The sequence below is a fragment of the Macaca fascicularis genome, chromosome 1 (genome assembly GCF_037993035.2).
Source record: "Macaca fascicularis isolate 582-1 chromosome 1, T2T-MFA8v1.1".
NCBI classification, from domain to species: domain Eukaryota; kingdom Metazoa; phylum Chordata; class Mammalia; order Primates; family Cercopithecidae; genus Macaca; species Macaca fascicularis.
In genome coordinates this window covers 121,969,422-121,996,864 of record NC_088375.1, presented here as the reverse complement: position 1 = coordinate 121,996,864, position 27,443 = coordinate 121,969,422, and the positions used below count along the sequence as shown (strand labels likewise).

Here is a 27,443-nt window from a genome sequence, read left to right as displayed (position 1 = left end):
GACCGAGGACGGCGCTTCCTCCCGGAAGTGACGCGAGCTCAATCCCAGCCTTGCTCTTCCCAAACAAAAGGGATCTTGGGGCCCCGGGAGGAGCCTGAATGACATTGGAGAAGCTCCGCCTCCAGCCGGCGCGGATTGGGGACAATGCTGGAGAAGCAAGGAGGCGATTGGCGCTGGTGAATGCCAATGCCCCCGCCGGGCGGCTGAGGGGGCGGGGCCTCTGCCGCTGTGGATGGGGAGTAGAGGCGGAGGGGAGCGGAGCCCGGTGCGTCGTGGAAAGGTAGGAACCACACTCCCTGGGGCTTGATGATGGCTGAGAGGCCGGGTTCTCAAGAGCAAAGCAAGTATAGGGGCACCGGTAGCTTCTCGCCGCTGTCCTAACGGCCTCTGGGCCCATCCCCTGAGGGGGCGGGGCCATCTCCTCCACCTCCCGGTATTCCCCGAGGAGGCGGCTCCTCATCCTTTGAGGGTCCTCACAGCTACTTTTTGTCCCTCGTCGATTCCCAGCTCCTCAGAAGGGGCTTCCCTCTGATACCCCTCATTCAAAGGCTCTTCCCACCCCGCACCTCAGCCTTGGAGGAGAGGACTCACAGGTACCGTACCGATTCTCTAGGCTGCCGCCCCCAACCCCGTTTTGCACCCCCGGAAGGCCAGACATCCCTCCCTACACCTGTCTCTGCTCTCCAGGGTGGGACTGGAGCTGCTTTCCTCCGTAAGATAAAATTAGTGTTTCCCAAAAAAGAGGGATGGGGCGAAGCGAAAATCAAAGACCGACCTAGACAGCCAGCTTTACCGAGGAAACGGCTTCTCCCACTTAAGTTCTTCCCATCCCCCATTCTCTGATGCTCAGTCTTCCTCCCGCCGCCCCTCACATCCTCTGGCCTCTTGTGAGGAGTCGAGAGCTCTCCTGTTTTGGGACTTCTTTGGACTCTGAAAGAGGGAGAACTAGGACCTCCTCTCCCTCGCCCTTTGTACCTTTCTTCTACTTTCTGTTCCTTCTGGGAGAACCCAGCCTCTAAGGGTTTCTTAGGTTTGAATTGCGTTTCATTTTTCCTTTTCCACCCTATTTCTTCTCTGAGAACTTGATGAAAAGCCATCTTATATTTCACAGTGAGGTGGGTGTGTTGGATATCTGCAGAGTTGGCTTTGTGTGGGCAGGAATGCAGTGTATGTTGCTTGACAGTCAATGAATAACACCATGTTTTCAAATGAAACAGTATACGTAAGTAAATAAATAGCAGTGGATTAGGAATGAGTATATCCCAGTCTAGGATGGGCTGGTCCATTGCTCAGGGAGACTGCAGTTAACCTTGAAGGTATACTGCAGTTTGAAACAAAAGGCAGGAAGTGTTTGAAGAAAATTCAGGGTCAGTCATCTAGGCTTATGATTAATCTAGTCCTGTGTCCTTTGGTTACTCTCTAACCCCTTTTTTATAGTGTCTCCCCCGCCCCCAGGAAACATTCATGTATATTTTGATTGGTTTTACGATCATCTATCAAAATTTAGACGATGAAAAGTAATTTTTTAATCTCAGAGATCAAAGTAAATAAAGGCAAGGTGTTCTAGCTATTCATGTTTACCAAAAAGTGCCTCTAGTGTGCTCCTAAAGGTTTTGTCAAGTGGCCTTCATTTCAGCAGGTGCAAAGTGTTGATTTTGACCTCAAGTTAATGTCGTTGAATCCCCAGTAATCATCTATCGCTAGCACTTTTATATATTAAAATTTACCATATTTTTAGCATAGTTTTTTTTTTGCTTTCAATCTCAAGTCCACCTCCCCGCTGTCAACTATAGCCAAAGCTGATGGCAATGAAGTTCAAGGAGTTGGAATCACAGAGGGTGATTGTAATGACTGTTGTCTTTTACCTTCTTGATTAGACTTCCTGAGGGTAATTATTTTTGAATAGTTAGAATTGAAGGTTTCAGAGTGCTCACAGATCTTCTTAGTGAGCGTTTCCAAATCTCCAATAAGAAAGCACAAAGAAGAAACTGGAGGGTGTCTCTAGCAAACACAATGTGTGCTGCAATAGAAGGGTAAAACATGGGCTCCCTGCAATAACAGCAGAAAAAGCTAAAAGTAGAACAGAAAATCCCAAAAAGATAAGTTGTATTACATCAGCAGAGAACAGAAAATAAACTAAGGTAAGAGACTAAGCAAACCAAAGTTGTGGTGATTGCTGAGCTTTAATAGGAAAAAGCAAATAATGTTCTTTTATTATTTAGCACAGTAAGCAAGATCTGTTTGTTACACTTTTGGGTCTTGAAAATCTTTCCTTTAACCTTTTCAACACCTGTTTGGTCATGCCAGATGAAGAAAAGCGTAGTATGCAGGGGATATATGTCTGATCTCTCTCCTTGAATTATAAATTCTTTGAGGGCAGATAGTAGTATTTTTTGTTTTTCGTCTTTGTCTCTTTCACAGTTCCTGGTATATAGTATGACTTAATGAGTGTTTGTTTAACTTAGTTTGAAGCTGTCACCTTAGGGTAGACTGAAAGGCAATGCACTGATTAGATGTGGCACAACTTGTTAGTATAAACCGTCTACTTGTTGTCTTCATTTAACTTGATTTTCCCCATCTGCTGTCTTATGAAATTCCAGTGTCTTAAGTGACTAAAATTTTGAATTTCTTATAAAGAAATATCTGTGAGGCAGGATGTGGTGGCTCATCCCTGTAATCCTAGCTACTTGGGAGGCTGAGGCAGGAGGATTGCTTGAGCCCGGGTGTTTGAGGTTACAGTGAGCTATGATCATGCCACTGCACTCTCCAGCCTGGGCAGCAGAAAGAGACCCTGTCTCTTAAAAAAAAAAAAAGCAGTTAAAAAAAATATATATATATATAAAATCTACTGGTTAGAAAATACTATTTTTACTGTCATGAAATTTGCACCAGACTTAAGAACATAATGAGTGCTAATCATTTCAGGATTTTATTGTTTTAAATATCTGACCCGATAGGAATGAAGTGAATTTAGAAGAGCTCACTAGGGACTGATTGTTTACTGATTTTTGCTCAAGAATAGTTTCTGAGGCCAGGCTCCGTGGCTCACACCTGTAATCCCAGCACTTTGGGAAGCCGAGGCGGGTGGATCACGAGGTCAGGAGTTCGAGACCAGCCTGGCCAACATGATGAAACCACATCTCTACCAAAAATGTAAAAAATTAGCTGGGTGTGGTGACACGTACCTGCAATCCTAGCTACTCGGGAGGCTGAGGCAGGAGAATTGCTTGAACCCGGGAGACAGAGTTTGCAGTGAGCTAAGATTGCATCACTGCACTCCAGCCTGGGAAACAAAGTGAGACTCTGTCTCAAAAAAAAAAAAAAAAAAAAAAAAAAGAATAGTTCCTGAGTGTTTGGTTTTAACAAGTTACTGATCTACTTTGGGACTTTTAAAATGGATTTTTAGTTGATTTTGTGTTTTTAAAGTAACATTAAAAATAGGAACGGGGCACAGAACAGCGTTGGGTCCCTAAGTGTAATTATACAGGCTGATTATTGATTATGGTGGGCATAATACAATCGGTCTTCTCTGGATTTGTATCTTGGCAAAATCACATTTGCAGTGCTACCAGTTAGTTTGCAGAACAGAATTTGAATTCTTGGTTTTTCTGAGTGGAGTAGAATGGTGTTTCTTGGGGGTTTCCATGTAATTGGTGTTTGGCGTCATGAAGCAGGAAGCAGAGATATGCTTCTAGAGGAAATTTGTTCAGTCTGTGGTGGTTGGCCCCAGGAGTGGCTTGTTAGCCTGTTTTCTAAAGGCCATTTTAAAATTTTTGAATATTTGGCTGAGCATGGTGGTTCACACGTATAATTCCAGCACGTGGGGATGTCCAGGCAGGCAGATCACCTGAGGTCAGGAGTTCGAGACCAGCCTGGCCAACATGGTGAAACCCTTTCTGTACTAAAAATACAAAAATTAGCCAGGTGTGATGGTGGGCACTTGTAATCCCAGCTACTAGGGAGGCTGAAGCAGGAGAATGGCTTAAATCTGGGAGGCGGAGGTTGCAGTGAGCCGAGATCACAACATTGCACGCCAACCTGGGCGACAAGAGAGAACCTTCATCTCAAAAAATAAAAAATTAACAAAATTAAAATTTCTGAATATTTGCTGCTATTAACTAAAAATTAAATCTTCCAAAGTTCAATTTAAAGCATTTTAGTGAGAAAATGGCTTATTTATTATGAGCCTCAAGAATGTAGTTATTTACAACACAGACTTTAAAGGCAAACCTAGGTTCAAATCCCAACTCTGCTACTGTTCACTGTGTGATCCAGGGCAAGAGAAAAATTTTCTGTCTTCACCATAGCTCAGTCTCAGTTTCCTCAGCTGTGAGATAGAAATAACTTGGAGAGGTGTCTTTAAGGATTACACAAATAGGCCAGGTGCAGAGGATCACACCTGTAATCGCAGCAGTTTTGGAGGCCGAAGCAGGTGGATCACTTGAGGCCAGGAACTCAAGACCAGCCTGGCCAACATGGCAAAACCCCATCTCTACTAAAAATACAAGAATTGCCAGGCGCGGTGACTCACGCCTGTAATCCCAGCACTTTGGGAGGCCAAGGTGGGCAGATCACCTGAGGTCAGGCATTCGAGACAGCCTGACCACCATGGAGAAACCCTGTCTCTACTAACATACAAAATTAACCGGCGCATGCCTGTAATCCCAGCTACTCCGGAGGCTGAGGCAGGAGAATGGCTTGAACCCCGAGACGGAGGTTGCAGTGAGCCAAGATCGCGCCATTGCACTCCAGCCTGGGCAACAAGAGCCAAACTCCGTCTCAAAGAAAAAAAAAAAATACAAAAATTAACCAGGTATGGTGGCACATGCCTGTAGTCCTAGCTACTCAGGAAGCTGAGGCATGAGAATTGCTTGAACCCAGGAGGCGGAGGTTGTAGTGAGCTGAGATTGTGTCGCTGCACTACGGCCTGAGTGACAGCAATACTCTCTCCAAGAGAAAAAAAAAAAAAGGATTACATGAATATACATACACACGCACACATATCACAAAGCAAGGTACCCAGGATATAAGAAGCACTTAGTAATTGACAGGTATTATTATTAGCACTTGGCATGTGAGTTAAGGAATTTAATATTAAACATTATTTTACTCCTTCAGCATTTTAGCAAAGGTGAAGACTTAGTGTTGGATTTTAGTTATTGATTGGTTTTGTTTTAAATTTTTCAACATATGACAGTCCTAAATAGAGGGAAAGAAAGCTTGCTTGCATATGTCATGATCTCAAGCATCTGAGCCAAGGAGTTTCAGGAGAGTGTATATCTGTCTTGGAGTGTGTGTATTTAATAATTTTGTTATGCAAATTATCTTTCTTGAGTTTTTTGGTCCAAGGAAAAAAGAAAAGCAAGGGATTCAGCTAGCTGATGTCTTCTTTCTGAATTGTCAGTTGCTCCACTCCAAGCTCTACTCTTTAAGTAGCACCATCCTGAATGTCATATAAATGGTTTCGTGGATACTGTGATTACTGTGCAGAGTTATACCTTCTGTGAAATTTAAGGAACTTTTAATGGTAATTTTGATTAAAAGTGGTTTTTACCTTACTTTTGAAGACAACCTCCCCAACTGTCCCCAAAGTAAGGAGCGACGATAGGAACAACCAAAACTGGAGTGAGAAGAAAACATGGATAGGGGAGTTGAGAAGAGGTGGGGGAACGTGAAGGGTGGGAGTTTGTGGGTTAGAGAAAACAAGACTACAAGGAGGCATCGAACTACATAATGCAATATGCTGTAATATGGCTCATCTTTGCCAATTATTTCCAAACTCTACATTTCAGGTACAGAGCCAGAACTTCCAATCTAAATGTGTCATTTGCTGTTTAATGAATCCTTTCCAACTTCTGGAGCCAGGAAGAATATAGTTCTCAATTGTTACTGAATTTAAAGAATGCAACCCTTAATTGTTACTGAGTTTAATAGAAACAAGAAAGGACAATAGGAAAGCACAGGATGATGGTGTCTACAGACAAAGATTCCTGACCCTGAGCTTTGGGAGCATCTGCATAGATTCTATGTGCAAAACTGCTGGGAAAGACTAGGCTGAAGCTGAAGTGTACTCTGGGTCTACCCACCATAGAAAGGTGAGAGCCAGGCCAGGCGTGGTGGCTCACGCCTGTAATCCCAGCACTGGGAGGCCGAGACAGGTGGATCACCTGAGGCTGGGAGTTCAATACCAGCCTGACCAATATGGAGAAACCCCATCTCTACTAAAAATACAAAATTAGCGAGGCATGGTAGCACATGCCTGTAATCCCAGCTACTCAGGAGGCTGAGACAGGAGTATCGTTTGAATCCAGAAGGCGGAGGTTGCAGTGAGCTGAGATTGCGCCATTGCACTCCAGGCTAGGCAACAAGAGTGAAACTCCGTCTCAAAAAAAAAGAAAGGTGAGAGTCAGGGAAGGAGAACAGAAAGGAGAAGCGGGGATAAATTGTTTTAACACGAGATAAGAATTGTAAGTGATAATGGAGAGAAGGATGAAGGATAACTGACAGGTAGGTTATAGGAAAAAGAAAGAAGCACAAACTGGTTTTTTTGTTGGAGAATGGGGGCTTGGGGGAGGCCCTCATTACTTAGTTTCTGCTAAATAGTCCTTTCTGTTGTAGCAGGTGCTACAGAATTAACAACAGAACCAATCTGGTTCTTAACTGACTTAATGTTTGAGGGTATAACAATGATCTGGTCTAGCCCTATATATCAGTTTCATCTTGTTGCCTCTTGTCCTTAAATTGAGGCCACAGAATAAATTTCCTTAAAAGGCTCTATCCCCAAAGACTTCTTCACTTCTAAACCCTTAGCTGTCACCACACTAACAGACTCTTAACACGTTCCTCTTAGGGGTTGAATTACTTCTCATTCGGCCTGTCTCATATCACAGTCATCATTTCCCCAGTAAACGCAGTTCCGTTTCTGACATCCCTGTTTTTGCTATTGGTATCATCGTTCTAGTCACCCAGTCTCAAAACTTCAACTAATCTGGGATTATTTCCCCTCTTACCTCCCTAAATGAAAATCAGTCATTTACAGTAAGTAAATTCTTAAATAACGAAGTAAATTCTTTTTAATGTCTCTTTTGTCAGTCTCTTCCATTCTTATTGCCACCATCCTAGTTCATACATTTTTGCCTCATACCTATGCTGTTAAATTTTTCTCCCGACTACTCTTTCTGTTTCCCTTTTCTTTCAGTCAAGTCAGCTCTATACTGTAAGCATTAACCTTCCTGAAACTATGCTTTTGTTATGATTTTCACCAGGTTAAAAATGTTGAGTGGCTTCTCATTTTCTAAAAGGTAAAGTCCAGTTGTGTTGGCTGAGATTGAAAGTGCTGTACATTTCTTTCCAACCAGCATTTTTTTAGTATCTCTTTGAACCAGAGACTCCTAGTGCTAAGTGTGATCAAGTTGAACAGACAGAGTAGTTGTTCAGATGAGTTCAGAGTCTTGTGAGACAGAAGACAGATATGTAAACAGATGAATTGATGTAATAGAATGTGGTAACTGCTCTTGAATTATGAATGTAGATACATGTCCATTATGCATTTAATTAAATGTAAAAAAGAGCTGTGATATTTTTAGGAAACCCATTTCTCAGTCATCACAAGTTAAAGTTGTGACTTGATTAAAACCTGTTAAAATTCAGTAGAAACAAAGGCATGCATTTACCTGTATGCTAAAGGCACAAAAAACTAAGAAGAATGGCCTTTTCTTTGCCCAAGTATTGTGCAGATAAAGTTGGTTTGAACATGTCCCTAAACTGACTTTGCCAGGAACTGGCCAGGCCATCTCTTTCTTTTTGGAGCAGATCAACCTGCCAGAAGTCAGAAGTAAACTTGTTTTGGTTTGTAAATTAGACATATGAATGATAGACAATGATGACCCATTGGAAAAGGGTCATTATCCTTGCAGATGAAACCAAAAGTATGCTCTTTAAGGATGAGAAATGAGAAACTGACCAGTCACTAACTCATTTAAGCCATGCAGCCTCCTGTTACAGTATGTATTGTTATGTCCATTTTATAGATAAAGAACTGAAGTTCAAAGGTTAAATTGATCAAAGAGCAAGTGGCAGAGCCAGGATGCAAACTCAGCTCTGTCAGATTCCAAAATCCATGTGCTTTCCACTATAACACATTGTCTCCCGGCAGAATTACTGTCCCTGAAGAACCATAGAACAAAAATTGACAGGCTTGTTGTTGGTAGTATTCAACTGATACTAAATTGTTAAAGTTTTTTAAGTCAGTTATCTGACTTAGAAGATTAGAAGACAAAACAACATTACCAGTTATATTTCTGTTAGAGGATTATTTGTAGTTTTTTTTTTGCAATTCAGATAAAGTCAGGTTCTGTGCATAGCTAAAACACAGATTCCTTAACTATTTGGTGGTTAATCCTTCATACCATACTCTGTGGAGTTTCTTCCCAGTGTGGAATCTTAGTGGAATCAGTGACGTCATCATCCTACATTAGCATTTGAAGGGTTTGCGATCCAGGCTGCCTCTAGAATTGTGGCCCATGAATCATCTTACTGAAAATAATCAATCTACGTGTTATTGTTCCCTTGTTGTGGTATTTTACAAGTTATGGTGACATTATTTCAGAAAAGCAAAAATTTGGGGGACTGATGGACAGACAGTAGAGACGGTCAGATACATATTTGATTGAAATCATGTTACAATTTCATTTAAACGAAATAAAGCCATCTAACAAATTATGTAGAAATGATTCGGCCGGGTGCAGTGGCTCATGCCTGTAATCCCAGCACTTTGGGAGGCCGAGGCAGGCGGATCGCCTGAGGTCAGGAGTTCCAGACCAGCCTGACCAAAATGGAGAAACCCCATCTCTACTAAAAATACAAAATTAGCCAGGCATGGTGGCACATGCCTGTAATCCCAGCTACTTGGGAGGCTGAGGCAGGAGAATCTCTTGAACCCTGGAGGCGGAGGTTGAGGTGAGACAAGATTGTGCCATTGCACTCCAGGCTGGGCAACAAGAGCAAAACTCCATCTCAAAAAAAACAAAAATTTTATTATTATTACCAGTCTCCTGGTAATAATATTCTGATGTTAAAAGACATTCTTTTTTAAAATGTTCAATAATAAAATATTTATTAATATAAAAGTTGTTATTCATTTTCATTAACATCCATTCCAGTAGCTTAACTAATGTAGTTCTAGTTTGGCCTTGTCTCAGATGAGAATACTTGAGGTGGTGTAAACAGATACCCAAGTAGACAGACCTTTTGTTTTTGTTTTTGTTTTAAGATGGAGTCTTGCTGTGTCTCCCAGGCTGGGGTGCAGTGGTGCAATCTCAGCTCACTGCAATCTCCACCTCCTGGGTTCAAACAATTCTCTTTCCTCAGCCACCTGAGAATCTGGGATCACAGGTGTGTGCCACCACGCCCAGCTAATTTTTGTATTTTTAGTAGAGATGGGGTTTCACCATGTTGGCCAGGCTGGTCTTGAACTCTTGACCTCAGGTGATCTGCCTGCCTCGGCCTTCCAAAGTGCTGGGATTACATGCGTGAGCCACTGCACCCAGCCCAGACCTGTTTTTAATAACTGTGCGCTAATGTTCTCATTTGAGGGAAAAGATATTTGAATGTTTGTTTATGGGCATAAGGCTACTTCCTTCTTTTCTTCAGTATACATATAAATCTTGCTGATACCATATATGAGAGACAGAGAAAGAGACAGATGTGTACACACACACACTTACACATTCACACTCGCAGAGAGATACAGCACAGTTGCATGAGTCTTAGAACTAAGCAAAATAAAAACCTGATACCTATTATGTTGTCGCAGAAAGCAAATTAGACTGGATCTTAAAAAGACATGTGTGTTAGACCTAGTTTTATTTAACTGTATTCACATTAGCAACTCTGGCCTCTGTAAAATGAGAGTGCTGAATTAGATTATTGCTGAGGCTCCTTCCAGCTTTGTGGATCATTCTTTAGCTGAGGTTTTTCCACCATACAATTCCTAAGGCTGATAAAATGAGAGGATCAGATGTAAGCAGTGGTTACCAAGGGAGTCTCTGGAGTCAGTTTACCTGGGTTCACATCCCATTTCTACCACATACTAGCTGTGAGGCTTTGAGCAAGTTTTTTAGCCTCTGTGCCTCAGGTTTCTCATCTGTTAAATGAGGAGGATGATGATAATGATGAATTTGTTGGGGATGGTTGTAGCATATCACCTAAGGTTGTTGTGAAGACTGAATTAGTTAATACCTGTACATGTCAAGTACTTAGAACACTGTCTGGCATACATTAATGTTTAGCTCAATAAATGTTTATCTTTTTTTCATTATTACTATTATTGTTTAAATTCTTCTTAGAAAACTATGCTATAGAACTCTGAAGTGGTGATGATTATTGCTGATGGTGTATCATAATTAATTTCTCTATTAAGCATAGATCCAGATAATCTGGTAACCTGGAATTTGCTTTAATATAAATAGAGCACTATGTATTTGAATAGAGTACTACAGTGTTATAAATGTTGACCCTAAAAATTACTAGCTTAATTATAGAGCTGATCTCTTGAGGCCTACTTCAAAGTCTATGTTGGCAGTATTGTATAAACAAGCATCTTGATCCCTTGGCACCATTGTAATTTCTTTGTAAGTGCACTATTCATATTATATTTCAGGATAGCTCAAAACATCCTTCCTCGTGGGATCCCGAAATTGATTTTCTCTAAAAATGTTCCCAAACCGTTCTGTTTTATATAATGCTATCTATAGTGTGGCTGGGAAAAAACAGACTGATAAGGCAAAATAAGGCATTCTGAGAAATACTATGTTGTAGTGCTGTCATGATAAGAGGAAGGCTTAGATCCCCCTTACTTACAATTAGATTAGATCTAGTTGTTCTAACAGTCTGTCAAAGTAGTTAGTGGTTAACATGTTGCGTGAGTTTGCTAGGGCTGCCATAACAAAGTATCACAGATGGGGTGGCTTAAAAAATAGAAATTTATTTTTTCACAATTCTGGAGCCTAGAAGTCTGAGATCAATGTGTGGGCAAGATTGGTTTCTTCTGAGGCATCTCTTCTTGGCTTATAAAGATGTCTGTGTTCACATTGTCTTCACTCTGACCCATATATCTCTGTTTCCTCTTCTTATAAGACACCAGTCATATTGGATTAGAGCCCACCCTAATGACCTCATTTTAACTTAATTATCTCTTTAGAGATCCTGTTTCCAAATTCAGTCACATTTTGAGGTACTTGGGCTTAGAACTTCAACATACGAATTTTGGGAGGTACAATTCAGCCTGTGTTATGTATATTTAACACATGTATTGTAGTAATCCAAATATTCCAGTAATATCTTTCACCTTCAACTGAGAGAAGCTTGATTTGAGATATAATAAATCTTATACTGTTTAATATTGGAATTGAATAAAATGAGATTAGTTATCATACCTTAATTTTAGAACTTTTGTAAATAGTAACAAAACGGCTTTCTTTTCTTTTTTCTTTCTTTTTTTTTTTTTTTTTTTTGAGACAGGGTCTCGTTGTACTGCCCAGGCTGGAGTGCAGTGGCGTAATCTTGCTTCACTGCAACCTCCACCACCTGGGCTCGCCGCAATTCTCCTGCCTCAGCCTACCAAGTAGCTGGGACTACAGGAACACGCCACCATGCCTGGCTAATTTTTGTATTTTTTGTAGGGACGGGATTTTGCCATGTTGTCCAGGCTGGTCTCAAACTTCTGAGCTCAGGTTATCTGCCAGCCTCAGCCTCCCAAAGTGCTGGGATTACAGGCGTGAGCCACGGCCTTCAAAAACAGCTTTCTTTAACAAATGTACAAAAGATCTGCTTTTCTTAACCAGAAAATTCTTTTTTTATTTTTTATTTTTTTTATTATTTTTTGTAGAGACAAGGCCTTGCTATTGCCCAGGCTGGCCTTGAACTCCTGGCCTCAATTGATCCTCCTGCTTTGGCCTCCCAAAATGCTGAGATTATAGGCATAAGCCACCACACCCAGCCAGAAAATTATTTTCTAGTAGCACGTTGATATGTTTTGCTTCCTAGCCTAACCTTTAAATGCCAAAGAGGAATGAAAGGGACCATTTAGAATGTTGTCACTCTTTTATTCCAAATGAATAAATAATCCTTCTGAAAAATTAGAATCTTAAATATTTTGAGATAGTCAAGGTAGTGTGTCAACACCTTCTACCCCCGATATGAGGTTGTTTTGAATACATTTTAATTTTTTGTTAAGGAGCAACCCGATTAACTGAAGCTTTGAATGCATTTTTTAAAATAGCAGTGCATTTCTGTTCATATTCAGATTTAGTGTTTGTAAATGTGGCAAGTTTCTTTTTTATTATTCTTTCATGTATACTGGGTTTTAAGAAAGTGCATGATCTAGTGGGAAACTATCAAAAACACCCATTTCACCTGTCCATCTTGGCTCTTTGAGTTTTAAGAATTTACTGGCCCCCTGTATTTTGGCTTGGCTTATATGTATTGAAAGAGTCTTTACGGGCTGGGCGTGGTGGTCACACCTATAATCCCAGCACTTTGGGAGGCTGAGGCGGGCGAATCACTTGAGGTCAGGAGTTCAAGACCAGCCTGGCCACATGTTGAGACACCGTCTCTACTAAAAATACAAAAGTTAGCCAGGCATGATAGCATTGCCCTGTAGTCCCAGCTACTTAGGAGGCTGAGGCAGGAGAATCACTTAAACTGCAGAGGCAGAGGTTGCAGTGAGCCAAGATTGCGCCACTGCACTCCAGCCTGGGCAACCGAGTGAGGCTGTATCTCAAAAGAAAAGAAAAGAAAAGAATCTTTACATAATTGGAGTCAATCTCCTTTATATCTTTGCTCACTGATCACTAATCACTTTGCTCACCAATACTAAAAACTCACTGAATTACCTTAATCTGAGTTATTTGTAGTCCAAATATAAATTTCTTAAATTTGATAGCTGAGTATAAATTTCTTAAGTTTGATATCTGAGTATATAATTAAAAAGTGATTTTTATCCAGTGTGGCAAGAATGATCTCCTAGGTTAAATTACTGATTAAAAAAATTAGTCCAGTTGATTTATTTAAATAGATCTATATAGATTTTTTTGAGGCATTTCTATGTCAGGAACTATCTAAAGCCTCATCTAAAAATGTTGTTTTCCTACCTTACGTGGAAAAACCTACCACCTGGAAAGAAAGAAAGCCTCAGTTCTATGTAGATATGCTCACACCCAGATAATAGAGAGACAAACATCTTGCTTGTACTCCACCCTGCCCTGCCCTGTCCTGCCCTGTCCTACTGTTTACATAGCTATAGAAGCTGTTTGGGGTGTTTCTTTTTCTGCCACTCAGTCTCTATATGATAAAATGGCAGCAATGCTTGTTATCTTATGGAATTAAGTCAGAATTCCAGAGCAGAAACTGGGACTTCTTCAAGGAAAAAAAAAAAAAGCATAACCGAAACCAGAATGAGTGGAGCTTGGATAATATCCAGAAAGGGGAAAATATCAGAATAAAATGAACAGAGCCCAAGCCCTATCAACATACTTCTAGGCAAAATCAGTACTACAATTAAGGAGGCACAGTGGGGTAGTCGGGGGGATGCAGTTTTTAATACCCATAACTTCTGACTATTGGCACAATAAAGTTCATCTAGAAAAGACTCATGCTCTCCTGGCTATTGGCCTAAGGTTTCATCGTGGGATGAAACCTGTGAGTAGACCAAATGGTATGCTGGGCAGGCTCATTTGAAATCACTTATTGATAACATAAAAATAAGTGTAGGCCGGGCACAGTGGCTCACACCTGTAATCCGAGCACTTTGGGCGGCCGAGGCAGGTGGATCACCTGAGGTCAGGAGTTTGAGACCAGCCTGACCAACATGGAGAAACCCCATCTCTACTAAAAATGCAAAATTAGCTGGGCGTGGTGGCGCATGCCTATAATCTCAGCAACTCAGAAGGCTGAGGTAGGAGAATCACTTGAACCTGGGAGGCGGAGGTTGTGGTGATCAAGATCGTGCCATTGCACTCCAGCCTGGGCAACGAGAGCGAAACTCCATCTCAAAAAAAAAAAAGTGTTATACTTAGCCCTTAAATGGGTTTATTTTTCCAGACTATTAAAGTATCTTTTTTAAAGATAAATATCTTTATCTTTTTTATTGTATATATTTATATGTGTATTTTTTATTGAGAAAACTATAAAGCTTAATATAGCTATAGCTGGCTATACCACAGTGTATGGTAATGTATCCAGACAATTTGTCTACAGGTGGTTTTTATTTCAGATTTATAGACTGTAGCATTCCTTAGAAATATCTGTCTAAACTCTGAGGAAAGTTGGGTCTTGGAAGGAATGAGCTGAGCATTTAGTTGAAATGATCTTGTCCTTCAGAGTCACTGATGATGAAAATGACAAGTGACAGCTTACTTAGAAAATAAGTAGGAAATGAGTCCATAGACTCATAGAAATATCTGTGTCTAAACTCTAAGGTAATTTGGGTCTTGGAAGGAATGAGCTGAGCATCTAGTTGAACTGATCTTATCCCTCAGTCACTGATGATGAAAATGACAAGTGACAGCTTACTTAGAACACGAGTAGGGAATGAGTCTATAGACACAATGTGGCATACCAAATATCCGTCAATCATATTTCTGATAATGAATATAGGGCTAGAAATACGCTTTTTCTGAATATCCTTGGCCACATAATTCTGCCCATATATTGGGCAGAAATTGCTGGAATAGCTTATTCAGTGGTTTGTGTATATGTTGTTGGGTCTATCTATATTCTTGACTGTTTAACAAACTCATACTTCCTGTCCTAACTTGAGAGATTTGTAATTAGTTTAATTACTGATTCTTGTTTTAATGAAGCAACCAAGGACTTATTGCAGCATTATTTCTTCCTTTGACACTGTCCCCATTTGACTGTTAGGTTTCAGCAACTCAAATGGGCTTTCAGACTTAGTGCCTTAAAACACAAAACAAAGATTACATTTTATCAAATAAAAGTGAAGGCCTATCATTTTTAATAAAATTTTTTGGGCCTAATACACTGTTAGGAAATCATAAACAAAAAAATTACGTATAATTTAACATTTAACATCTGATCATAAATGTGAAAGAGTAGAAGCTGAGGATGTGTAATCAACCTTATAGACAAAGTCGAGATGCTAAGAGGCTGATTTGTTTGTTTATGGATTGTTGGGAGGTGAGGAGATGAGAATTTTCCTTATATGAATTTGGCAGTTTAAAAATTTCCGTTGTAATTATTATTTTTTTCTTTTTTTTTTTTTCTTTTCTTTTTTTTTTTTTTTGAGACGGAGTCTCACTCTGTCGCCCAGGCTGGAGTGCAGTGGCATGATCTCAGCTCACTGCAAGCTCTGCCTTCCAGGTTCACGCCATTCTCCTGCCTTAGCCTCAGGAGTAGCTGGGACCACAGGCACCCGCCATTATGCCCGGCTAAATCTAAGTGCATTGTGCTTAAGTCGTGGTGATTCAAGCAAATAGGTTTTTGTCATTTCAGAAAGAGAAAAGTCAGAAGTTAAAATGGCAGTGGACATCTTAAAGTAGGAAAGATCTCAAAAGCCTCTACCTTTCCTTATTTTAGTTACCATAGGGAAGTCAGATTCCTGGTATTTTTCATATATTATTCAACTTCAACTTGAAGAACTGGCTATTTTCTTCTTTCTTGTCATTATCAACCTACAGCTGTCAGACCTCATCAGTGATAACAGTTGACATTAATGGGATTTACCAAATTGTTTATAGTATAATCACATGAACAATAGATTTCTCCTTATTTTGCAGCATTGGACACATTTCCACCATGCTAATGGCATTTTAAATGTATTTGGCAATTTTCCCAATTTTTTACTGAAGAAAACTTGAAGAGTTTATACTTGAGGACTGAAGTGTGATTCTGCTGATTGTCAGGTCAGTATCACCCCCACCTCCAAGAATATCACTGCTCTCCTAAAATCTAATGCAGTTTTACTATCCATTCTTTTATATTTCAGGCAAAAATTTATTGCATTGTCCTATATATTGAGATTACATTCAAATGCATAGAACAGAAGGAATTGTTAAATTTTAATACTTATAAATAGTGGTTATTGGAATATGCAAAAACAGATCTGTTGGTTCTTACATTACACAGCAGTGGCCTTTCTTTCCTTCTGTGTAATATTTGTATTGTATTCATGTAGACACTAAGCTGAGTTGGTATTTTTTTTTTTTTTTTTGAGACAGAGTCTCACTCTGTTGACCAGGCTAGAATGCAGTAGCGTAATTTCGGCTCACTGCCATCTCCACCTCCCAGGTTCAAGCTATTCTCCTGCCTCAGCCTCTCGAGTAGCTGGGACTACAGGTGTACACCACCACATCCAGCTAATTTTTTGTATTTTAAGTAGAGACAGGGTTTTACCATGTTGGCCAGGCTGATCTTAAACTCCTGACCTCAAGTAATCTGCCTGCCTCCACCTCCCAAAGTGCTGGGATGGGATTACAGGCACGAGTAACCATGCCCACCTGAGTTGGGACATACTAGTGAAATGTTCCAGTTATTAACATTTGTGTGCAGAAGTGATTTGTAAACACAGAGATAATAAAAGAATTCTTTGTCACTGACAAGGAATAGAACTTTTTCTTGCCTGGGCTGAACTGTTTTGTAATTAAAGTGACTCTGAAGATTGTTTTAATTTTACTCTTTTACAAGGATGTATATTTATCATAACAGATTAAAGACTTTTTTCATTTTACATGTCAAAGACTTTAGGTACAATGTAATTTAGTTCTTTGTATATGTACCTCTTATTTTTATTTAATTAGACTCTAACAAATAATACTTGATTTTTACTTAGAAGCTTAAAATGGAACCAAGAAGGACTTCCCAATTGCAAAAGGGGAGCTGAAGTTATTTCTGAGGTCATCGATCTTGGCTGTCTGCAATTTTTGATAGTGCCTTTCTTAAATTCTTTTGAAAAATGAGACAGGGTAATAGTTACTAATAATGAAACCATTAATAATGAAACCAGGTATCAGCAATGTGGTAAGATGTTCTACATTTATTAACTCAATCTTCATAGCTGCCCTGTGAGTTAAATATTATCATCCCCCTTTCACAGATTAGAAAACAGAGTCAGATAACTTGCCCAGTCACACAACTAGGAAGATGCAGATGTGGCATCTGACTACCAAGCTACATGTTCTTTCCAATATAACCTCTTATAAAGTGTAGCTTTATTAGGTTTGTTAGAATTTTTTTGTTTAGTTTTTAGTTTTTAGTTTTAAAATAAATGTTATGAGATATATCCCTGATACTAAAATGAACATCATTTACTAGTTGCTAAAATTCACTTGTTAGAAAATAGAGGCCGGCGCGGTGGCTCACACCTTTAATCTCAGTGCTTTGGGAGGCCAAGGTGGGCAGATCATCTGCGGTCAGGAGTTGGAGACCAGCTTGGCCAACATGGTGAAACCCCATCTCTACTAAAAATACAAAAATTAGCTGGGCGTGGTGGCATGTGCCTGTAATCCCAGCTACTTCGGAGGCTGAGGCAGGAGAATCGCTTGAACCCGGGAGGCAGAGGTTGCAGTGAGCCGAAACTGCACCGTTGCTCTCCAGCCTGGGCAACAAAAGCGAAACTCTGTCTCAAAATAAATAAATAAATAAATAAATAAATAAATAGGCCAGGTGTAGTGGCTCACGCCTGTAATCCTAGCACTTTGGGAGACTGAGGTGGATGGGTCACCTGAGATCAGGAGTTCAAGACGAGCCTTGCCAACATGGTGAAACCCCGTCTCTACTAAAATACAAAAATTAGCCATGTATGATGGCGGGTACCTGTAATCCCAGCTACTCAGAGGCTGAGACTGGAGAATTACTTTAACGTGGGAGACGGTGGTTGCAGTGAGCCGAAATCACCCCACTGCATTCCAGCCTGGGCAACTAAGACTCCATTTCAAAAAAAGAAAATTAGCAATTAGAGCTGAGGTTACATTGAAGATGTTTTACTGCGCTTTAAAAGGCTTGTGCAGCGTGTCTTGGAACACAATCTAACAACAAAGTGAAGTATGCATTTTATACATGTTCACTTAAAAGCAGTAGCTCTGGAAGGAATCACTTCTTTTTTTGTGTGGCCCCTAAAATTTAGTAAGAGTGATAAATTACTGGAGGATGTGTGAACTGGTCATGTTGTGATTCATTTTCCTTAAGAGTGGCAATTTGGAAATAAAAAGTGGAGAGAGAAATATTTGTTCTACTTTGGAAATTATAAAGTATATCTTAACCGTACACACTGGTCAGAAGGCCCTTCCAAGACTGTACAGCAGTCTAACTTCTATCTTTATGTGTTTTATGAGAATTAGTCTTGTAGAAAGGATTGAGCTTGTGCCATGCAATTTGCCATTTAACATACTTTGGAACATGCAGATTCTCAGAGAAATGTGAACTTATTAAGTCAGATAAATTCAGTTTGTAGTAGCCTAGCCAATTAAGATGTTTAAATAGGCCTGACACAGTGGCTTATGCCTGTCATTCCTGCACTTTGGGAGGATAAGGTGGGAGGACCGCTTGAGCCCAGGAGTTTGAGTCCAGTCTGGGCAACACAGGAAGACCCCATTTCTACAAACAATAAAAAATAAATTAACCAGGCATGGTGGCATGTATCAGTGATCCTAGCTGCTTGGGAAGCTGAGGCAGGAGAATCGCTTGAGCCCAGGAGGTTGAGGCTACAGTGAGCCATGTTTGCACCACTACACTCCAGCCTGGGTGACAGAGCAAGACCCTGTCTTAAAAAAAAAATGTTTAAACATTATACTTTGAGAATTCATTTGAAAGTAAGTTTGCATATAGTTGAATTAAGTCTATTTTACTATATAAAATATAAATATTGTGATAGCTATTGTCTGTGAAGGTAGACAATTTAAAAGAAAAATTTCTCCCGTACTCCCAGCAACATTATCTCTTTGCCCAAATTTTATTTTAACCAATTGAATAGGGATATCAGAATGTTTTATATACAGTTTTGGAAATTGATTATCTAAAACTGGGAAATCTTTTGATGGTCTAACCATTTTTCAGAGAAATGGTATTCATTATAACAATTTTACCTGAAAAATTAGTGGCTAATTTTTTTTTTTTTTTTTTTTTTTGAGACAGAGTCTCACTCTGTTGCCCAGGCTGGAGTACAGTGGTGTGGTCTTGGCTCACTCCAATCTTCGCCTCCTGGGTTCAAGTGATTCCCCTGCCTCAGCCTCCTGAGTAACTGGGGCTACAGGCGCTCACCACCATGCCCAGCTAATGTTTTGTATTTCAGTAGAGACAGGGTTTCACCATGTTGGCCAGGATGGTCTCCATCTCCTGACTTCGTGATCCGCCCACCTCAGCCTCCCAAAGTGCTAGGATTACAGGCGTGCGCCACCGCGACCAGCCCTAGCGGCTAATTCTTTCTGAGATTTTTCTAGGATGTTTGTTTGTAAACATGTCTGGAGGAAATACGAAAAATTGATCTTTGTGAGTGGTAGTGAAATCAATAATTAAAGTGAATTTTATTTTCTGTTGCTGCTCAGTTTGTGATTAACATCAGAAAACTTATATTTCTATTTAATTGCAACTATTTCCTTTATTAAGGCATTTGATACTATAATTGCCCTTATCTCTCACTTTATTTTTTCTTTAATTGTATCAAATTAACGATGTCTTTGGAGATTGTCTGATTGTTACCTTTGTTTTAGGCTTTCAAGATGAATCTGGAAAAACTCAGCAAGCCTGAACTCCTGACACTATTTAGTATTCTTGAAGGAGAGCTTGAAGCAAGGGACCTTGTTATAGAAGCCTTAAAGGTATGTTAAAAAAAAAAAAAAAGAGAGAGGTCATCATACATTTTGAAAGTCATTCATTGGTTGTAATTTATTTATAAGGTATTTCTGTAGTTTCCATTGAAGTTGAATGGAGGACAGATACTTGGATAGGTAGCCACCTACATGGTGTGATATTAGGGACACTGGTGAAACCTTTGTGTTTTCAAAATAGTTGCCTTAGTTTCTCGATCTAATGTCTAGACCTTGAACTTCATTCTTTTTGAGACCGAATGTCACTCTGTCACCAGGCTGAGGTACAGTGGTGCTGTCTTGGCTCACTGCAACTTCTGCCTCCTGCGTTCAAGTGCCTGCGCCAGCCTCCCGAGTGGCTGGGACTACAGGCACACACCACCACGCCCAGCTAATTTTTGTATTTTTAGTAGAGACAGGGTTTCACCATGTTGGCTAGGATGGTCTCGATATCTTGACCTGGTGATCCACCCCCACCCTCGGCCTCCCAAAGTGCTGAGATTACAGGCGTGAGCCACCGCGCCCGGTAGAACTTCATTCTTTTAGTTTAGTGGCCCTTAGCTGTTTTTGAATGCTACCCCTTTTAGATTTGGTAAGACCAACTTCCTAATAAATGTATATACATCCATATATCAGAATTTGAAATATAGTTATCTGAGAGATCAAGGATCCCATGAAAACATCCACGGATTCCTTGGACCCCAGATTAAGAATTCTTACTTTTGGTAGTTTTAGCCCATTTCTAATTCTCACCACTAATTGCCTATTGTTATTCTCACTTCTTTCCCCCATTTATCGTCTGTCTCAATCCCTTCATAATTAGGATAGGAGTGGGGGTGACAGCTGCCTCTAATGGAAAAATCAGAGGATGACCTTGTTTTCTCTTTTATAGTTTTACCAAGATAACGTCTCTGCTTTTCAGCCTTAGAAACTGTACAAACCTGTAGTGGTTTATATCTCTGTTTACTAATCACTGTATCCTCAGTACCCAGCTTAGTGCCAGGCATGTAGATGCTCAGTAAATGTTTGTTGAACAAATGAAATGATTGCACCATTGTGGTGTGTTACTTTAAATGACTACCATAATACTTCTAAGTGGATGTTGTGAATTACTAAATTTTAAAGCCTCTTCTTATGTGCTCTGCAGCATACACTGCCTTCTGGTTTTAATGTTAACAGATGCTTAGATGCTTTTTGCACATGTTTTCCTAAAATATATTTTTTTCTGCATGAATCCAATTTTGGTTACTATAGGCAGTTCTGATAAGTTGAAAGAGAAGCCTGAGAAGCAAGAGCTAAAATTAAGGGAGCATTTTGATATAAGATACCATTCAGAATCAGGCACAAGTGTTGTATTTAGTCTGCATATAGTCTGTAGGTGATAAAATTATTCTGAGGCTTAACTCTGTGCAGTTTAGGTGAAATGAATAGCTTCACCAGAAGTGACACATATTTAAACAATCTATTGTTAGATAAAATAGGGGGCAGCTGGGATTAAAATTGTTTCAATCCTTTGAGAAAAGTAACTGCCATAGCATTCTTTAAACTGAATGTCATTTTATCTATGGAGTTTTGGGGATTTTTTTATTGTTATTTGTTTTGGTTCTCCAATATATCATGATTTTACTGCATTATTTGTATAGCTTTTGCTTAACAATAAACACTTGTTGGACTTTATGAACTAATATGGCAACTTACTAATTTTCTTCCTTTTAATATTGGTTCCTAAATGATGCTTAGTGGGTTGAAAAGGTTTTGGTCTTTGTTCTAAATAGCTATGATTTGTTTTTCTTTTCTGTTTTGCTTCCAGTAAAAAAAAAAAAAAATCTTTTTATTTTCTCCCTAGCTTCAAAATAGATTTTTGTCTGTACATAAAATCTATTCTTTAACCTTATATCTCTAAACAAAACCATATGGCTTACTGTCACTTCTCTGGCAAGGCTTGAGTTTCTTTCGGGATATGTTGTAAAGCTCCCATAGGCTATGAGTTGACCTTACCTGTAGAGTTAGAATTGTAAAAGAGCTATATTCCTATTCCAAAATTTCTGCAAAGTGCCAGATTGCAGCTATGCTCTTCTAGAGCCCCCATAATTATGTTCTTTTTCTTCCCAGAAGCCTCCTCACTCACTCTCTGTTGCAGCCAAGACATGTTTGGCATAGAACCAGGGAAAGCCAACAGAAAATAATTTAACAAATTATTCAGTGTCTTGTGTATTTCAAATCTAATTGTTACAGAGGGGACCTATACTATATTTTGTCCTAATTAAATTTTATTTAAAGTGGTTTTCTGATTTAAAAGGAATCATGTCAGAAAAAAAAACCTTCTTTATGAACATCTTTCCCTTTTATTACTTTAATTTCATGAATAAGAACACTAAAGGAATACCCTCTACAAAGAAAGAAAATTACATTGCTCATGAACTGTCTGGGGGAAGCAGAGAGTGGAACCACACAGTTCAGCAGGAAAGCCTCAGTTCATTAATTCCAAGCAAATCTAGTAAATGGCTTCCTACCATAGTCTGTGATTGCTCCAGAGGAGAATAAAGGAAGGTTAATCAGTGATCATTTTTAAAAACCTGAAAAATAGATTTGACTGCTAATAAAATTTAGATTAAATAGTTTATTTCTGAATATTCCACATCAGGTATATTACATCTGCACATCTTAGATCTGATGCAAAGCTGCACTAAATGGCTTCTGTGACTAAATAGAATCCACCTTGCATTTATTGGTATCACTTTATTTTAAAGCATTCTTTAAATCATCTATACAATTGATAAATGGTGAAATATTACAGCTTTCATGTGGAATTAAGGAGTCTTGAATTCCTTTGCACTGATGCCTCAATCATAAAACAGGTATAACTCTTTTAAAACTGAGGATAGAACTTTGTTGTGTTTGGCCAAAGGCTGTTGCAAAATTCCCAAAGCAAGAAGATTTACAGGCAAAAATGTTGCAGACATGACAAAGTTAGAAGGATATTTAGAGTACGAGATTATGTAATACATCATTCTATAGGTTTAACTGTGAGTTTTTTCAGCCACAAAGGTTAAAATGAAAAAATCTAAATTTTATGTCTGTGTTGAAAGAAATAATTTACTTTCACTGAAAATATTCTTGAAAAAATAATCATAAGGATCTAATGACAGTGCCAGATACAGAAAACAAAATAAAAGTTACCATGGAAGGTGCTGTGGCTTAAGAACATCACAGCTATGATCATATAGTGGTTAGTACTCTGTGTTGTGCCTGCAGCAACCTCAGTTTGGATCCAAATTGTGGCACCAAAAATTAAAAAAAGATAACATCTCAAGTTCACTGTAAGTCCATAGTCTAACATCTGCTTTTGGTCATGGCCTTGTACTTATTATGGAAGCAGATTATTATAAAGACTGGTCTGAAATGGAAAAAGGTAAAATTGAACTTAGCAATCACCATACATTGTCCTATACTAATAAGCCTATGAAGGTAGTTTGCATTTTTTTAAAAAATCAGATATTAGCTTGCTTGATAACAGATCTTTGAAAGTCTTAAATGGACTCAAGTTGAAACATTCTTTGGCACCCATAAGCCTGGACCTAACAATTCTTTGGCCAAAAATAATCCCATTTTAATAGATGGTTTTTAGGAAGAGCTTTTAAGATTGGGATGGGTGGTTTCAATCATTGAGAAAGATCACCTGAACACATGAACATAGGCTATAACTGACAGAAGTCCAATTTCTGTCTAGTTCCCAACTGGGATATAGGGTGAAAACAGAACTTTATTTAGGTTACTGAGTTATAAGGTTTTTATATTTACATTCATGACCTTTATTATAAAACATGTTAATGAATTAATCAGTGACCATTTGTGGCCGTGTTTTAATGTGTTTTTTAGAGTTGGAGTGGCTTTTTTTTTTTGAGATGAAGTCTCGCTCTGTTGCCCAGGCTGGAGTACAATGGCATGATTTCAGTTCACTGCAGTCTCCGCTTCCTGAGTTCAAGCAATTCTCCTATCTCAGCCTCCAAGTAGCTGGGATTACAGGCATGCGCCACCATGCCCAGCTAATTTTTAAATATTTTTGTAGAGATGGGGTTTCACCGTGTTGGCCCGGCTGGTCTTGAACTCCTGACTCCTGATCCACCCGCCTCAGCCTCCCAAAGTGCTGGGATTACATGCGTGAGCCACCACACCCGGCCTGGAGTGGCTATTTTTATTCCTATGCTCTCTCTCTCTCTTCTTCTGGAGACAGAGTCTTACTCTGTCGTCTAGGCTAGAGTACAGTGGCTGGAGTGCACAGCTCAGTGCAGCCTCAACCTGCTGGGCTTCAGTAATCCTCCCACCTCAGCCTCCTGAGTAACTGGGACTACAGGGGCTTGCCACTAAACCTGGCTAAGTTTTGTATTTTTTGTAGAGATAGGGTTTTGCCATGTTACCCAGGCTGGTCTCAAACTCCTCCTCAAGCAATTCTACTGTCCCAGCCTCCCAAAGTGCTAGGATTACAGGCATGAGCCACCGTGCCAGCCAGTTCCTGCTCTGTCTGAGTAAAGGTTATACATGGATTCCTGGCTTTTCAAAAAAGAAACATAAAGATAATTACTAGGCACTCTTCAAAACTATCAACCAGAATATTCAATTAAGTTTAGCTGTTAGGAACGTGAGCTTTCAAGTGAGATGGACTTAGGGTTTGAGCTCTGCCACTCAATTGTAGTGTGATCTTAGACAAATTATTTTACCTTGTAAGTTTTATCTGTAAAATGTTATGGTTATTATGAGGACCAGATGAGATAGCAAATGCTAATTGAAGTGCTCAGTGCTCATTTACTGTTAGTTATTATTATTAGAACATAGGTTCAAAGTCCAGCCATCCATTTAGGGACAAAGATACATTCCATAAAGCAATAAATACTAATAAGGCCAGGCACTGTTGCTTATGCCTATAATCCCAGCACTTTAGGAGGCCGAGGCAGGAGGCATTATGTTGGCAAGGCTAGACTCAGACTCCTAGCCTGAAGTGCTGAGAGTCTGAGTCTAGCCTTGGCAACATAATGAGACCCCCTTTTCTACAAAACAAACAAACAGAGAGAGAGAGAAGAAGAAGAAGAAAGAAATACTGATAATATGCTGTCCTTCGTAAGGAGAATGACAGTTCTTCTCAATTAAATCTTTGTTGTTATTAGTGGTGCTTGGCCATTATCTTGTTTTTCTTATTGTATTTGACAGTTTTGAGTTGACGCATTCCCATCCACACACTGAAAAGCGTGTATTTTGAGACAGCAAAGGTTAAGGGCGTACTCTGGGGCATGGAGCAGATGTTATAGTTCCTTCTCTTTATGATGAAAACAGGAAATACAGGGATAATGCAGAAGGCTTTGTAGCAGATCTTTTTTTTCGTTGATTTGTTTATTCTTCCATTGTTTGATTCAGCTTATTTTGTTTTTTTGAAACAGCTTTATTGAAGTATAATTGACATATGATAAACTGTATTTTTTGATATGTGCAAATTGATGTTTTGATATGTATTTCCCCATGAAACCATTATCACAATCAAGATAACAAACATATCCAAAATTGCTCCCCCAAATTTTTATGCCCCTTTGTGACCTCTCCTGCCCAACTTTCCCCACTACTCCCTGCCCCTTACCCCAAACCACTGATCTGCTTTCTGTTATTAGAAATTAGTTTGCTTTTTCGGAAATTTTATATAAGTGGAATCATACAGAACATACCCCGTTTTTGCCTGGCTTCTTTCACTCAACATAATTACTTTGAGATTTATTCATGTTGTTGTGTATACTGATAGCTCATTTCTTCTTTGTTACTTAATAGTGTTGGCATTATATATATATACCACAGTTGGTTTTATCCACTTATCTGTCGATAAATATTTGTATTGTTTCTAATTTGGGACTTTAAAGTTGCTGTGAACATTCATGTACAAGACTTTGTGTGGATATATGCTTTCATTTCTTTTGAATAAATAGCTAGAAATTGAATGGCTATATCATATGATAGACGTATATTTAATTTTAAGAATCTGCCCAAGTGTTTTTCAAAGCGATTGTACCATTTTACATTCCACAGGTATATCCAGTTGCTGCATATCCTCACCAAAACTTGGTATAGCCAGTCTTTTTCATTTTAGCCATGCTTATAGGTGTGTGATATCTCATTATAGTTATAATTTCCATATTGTTGGCTGTTGTTGAGTATCGTTTCATGTACCTACTAATTTGTTCTCTGTATTGTGGGGGGGTTTTTTTGTTTTTTTTTTTTTTTTATTTGTTTGTTTGTTTGTTTGTTTTAGAGATGGGATGTCACTTTGTTGCCCAAGCTGGAGTGCAGTGGTGCAGTCATGGCTCACTGCAGCCTCAACCTCCTGGACTCCAGCAATCCTCCAACCTCAGCCTCCCCAGTAGCTGGAACTACAGGCACACACCACCATGCCTGGCTAAGTTTTAAAATTTTTAGTAGAAATGAGGTCTCACTATGTTGCTCAGGCTGGTCTCAAACTCCTCACCCTAAGTGATCTTCCCACCTTGGCTTCCCAAAGTGTTGGGCTTGTAGGGATAGTCACCAGCCCAGCCTGTGTTGTTTTCTTTGGCACAGTGTCTGTTAAAATCTTTTGCCCATTTTTTTTAAGTTATTTATTTTCTTGTTATTTAGTTTTGAGAGTTTCTTATATATCTGGATGCAAGTCCTTTATCAAATATATGTCTTGCAAATATTTTCTCCCAGTCTGTGACTTATTTCATTCTCTTAACTCTGTTTTTTTACAGTTAAGATACTTAACTGTTATAGTCAATAACAATGTATTGTATACTTGAAAAATCACTGAGTAGATTTAAATGTTCTCACTACACAAAAATGATAAGTATGTAAGATAATACATGTTAATTAGCTCCATTTTGCTGTTCCACAGTGTATACATATTTCAAAACATCATGTGATGCACTATAAATATTTACAATTTTTTATCAATTAAAAAATAAATTTTAAATAAATAAAAACCCAACCATAATCTAGACCAGGAAAAAAAAAGTGCATCTTTTGTAGACAGGAAAAAAGAAAAGATACCTAACTGTGTCTCATTTCATTCTCTTAACTGTATCTTAAGAAAAGATACTTAACCTTGTCTCATTTTATTCTCAACTATATCTTTTGAAGAGCAAAAGTTTTTCATTTCCATGAAGTCCAATTTATCAGTTTTTTGTTTTGTTTTGTTTTTTGAGATGGAGTCTCGCTGTATCGCCAAGGCTGTAGTGCAATGACGCAATCTTGGCTCACTGCAACCTTTGGCTCCTGGGTTCAAGTGATTCTCCTGCCTCAGCCTCCCAACTAGCTGGGATTACAGGCATATGCCATCATACCCGGCTAATTTTTTGTGTCTAGTAGAGACAGGGTTTCACCATGTTGGTCAGGCTGGTCTTGGACTCCTGACCTCAGGTCATCCACCCACCTCAGCCTCCCAAAGTACTGGGATTACAGGCGTGAGCCCCTGCGCCCGGCCTATCAATTTTTCTTTTATGGATTTTGTTTTTAATATTATATCTAGGAAATCTTTGCCTGTTTGTCTCCTGTTTTCTCCTGTTTTTTTTGGTTTTTGTTGTTTTTCTTATAAGTCTCATAGTTTTAAGTTTT

The 27,443-nt window shown here is 39.2% G+C and overlaps 1 protein-coding gene across 2 annotated transcripts in view; it reads left to right on the top strand.

Moving 5' to 3' along the window:
* Window positions 1-222: 222 nt before the first annotated feature.
* CTTNBP2NL (CTTNBP2 N-terminal like) overlaps window positions 223-27,443 on the top strand; it is a 65,793-nt gene continuing 38,572 nt past the window's right edge. Inside the window, exons 1-3 of one of the 2 annotated variants that reach the window (XM_005542338.5) lie at window positions 223-280; window positions 15,798-15,923; window positions 19,725-19,832. In XM_005542338.5, coding sequence (XP_005542395.3) covers window positions 19,734-19,832 — 99 coding nt within the window. In that variant the 5' untranslated portion in view covers window positions 223-280; window positions 15,798-15,923; window positions 19,725-19,733. Of the gene's footprint in view, window positions 594-15,797; window positions 15,924-19,724; window positions 19,833-27,443 lie in introns of both variants that reach the window. The other variant, XM_005542339.5, reaches the window with a different exon arrangement.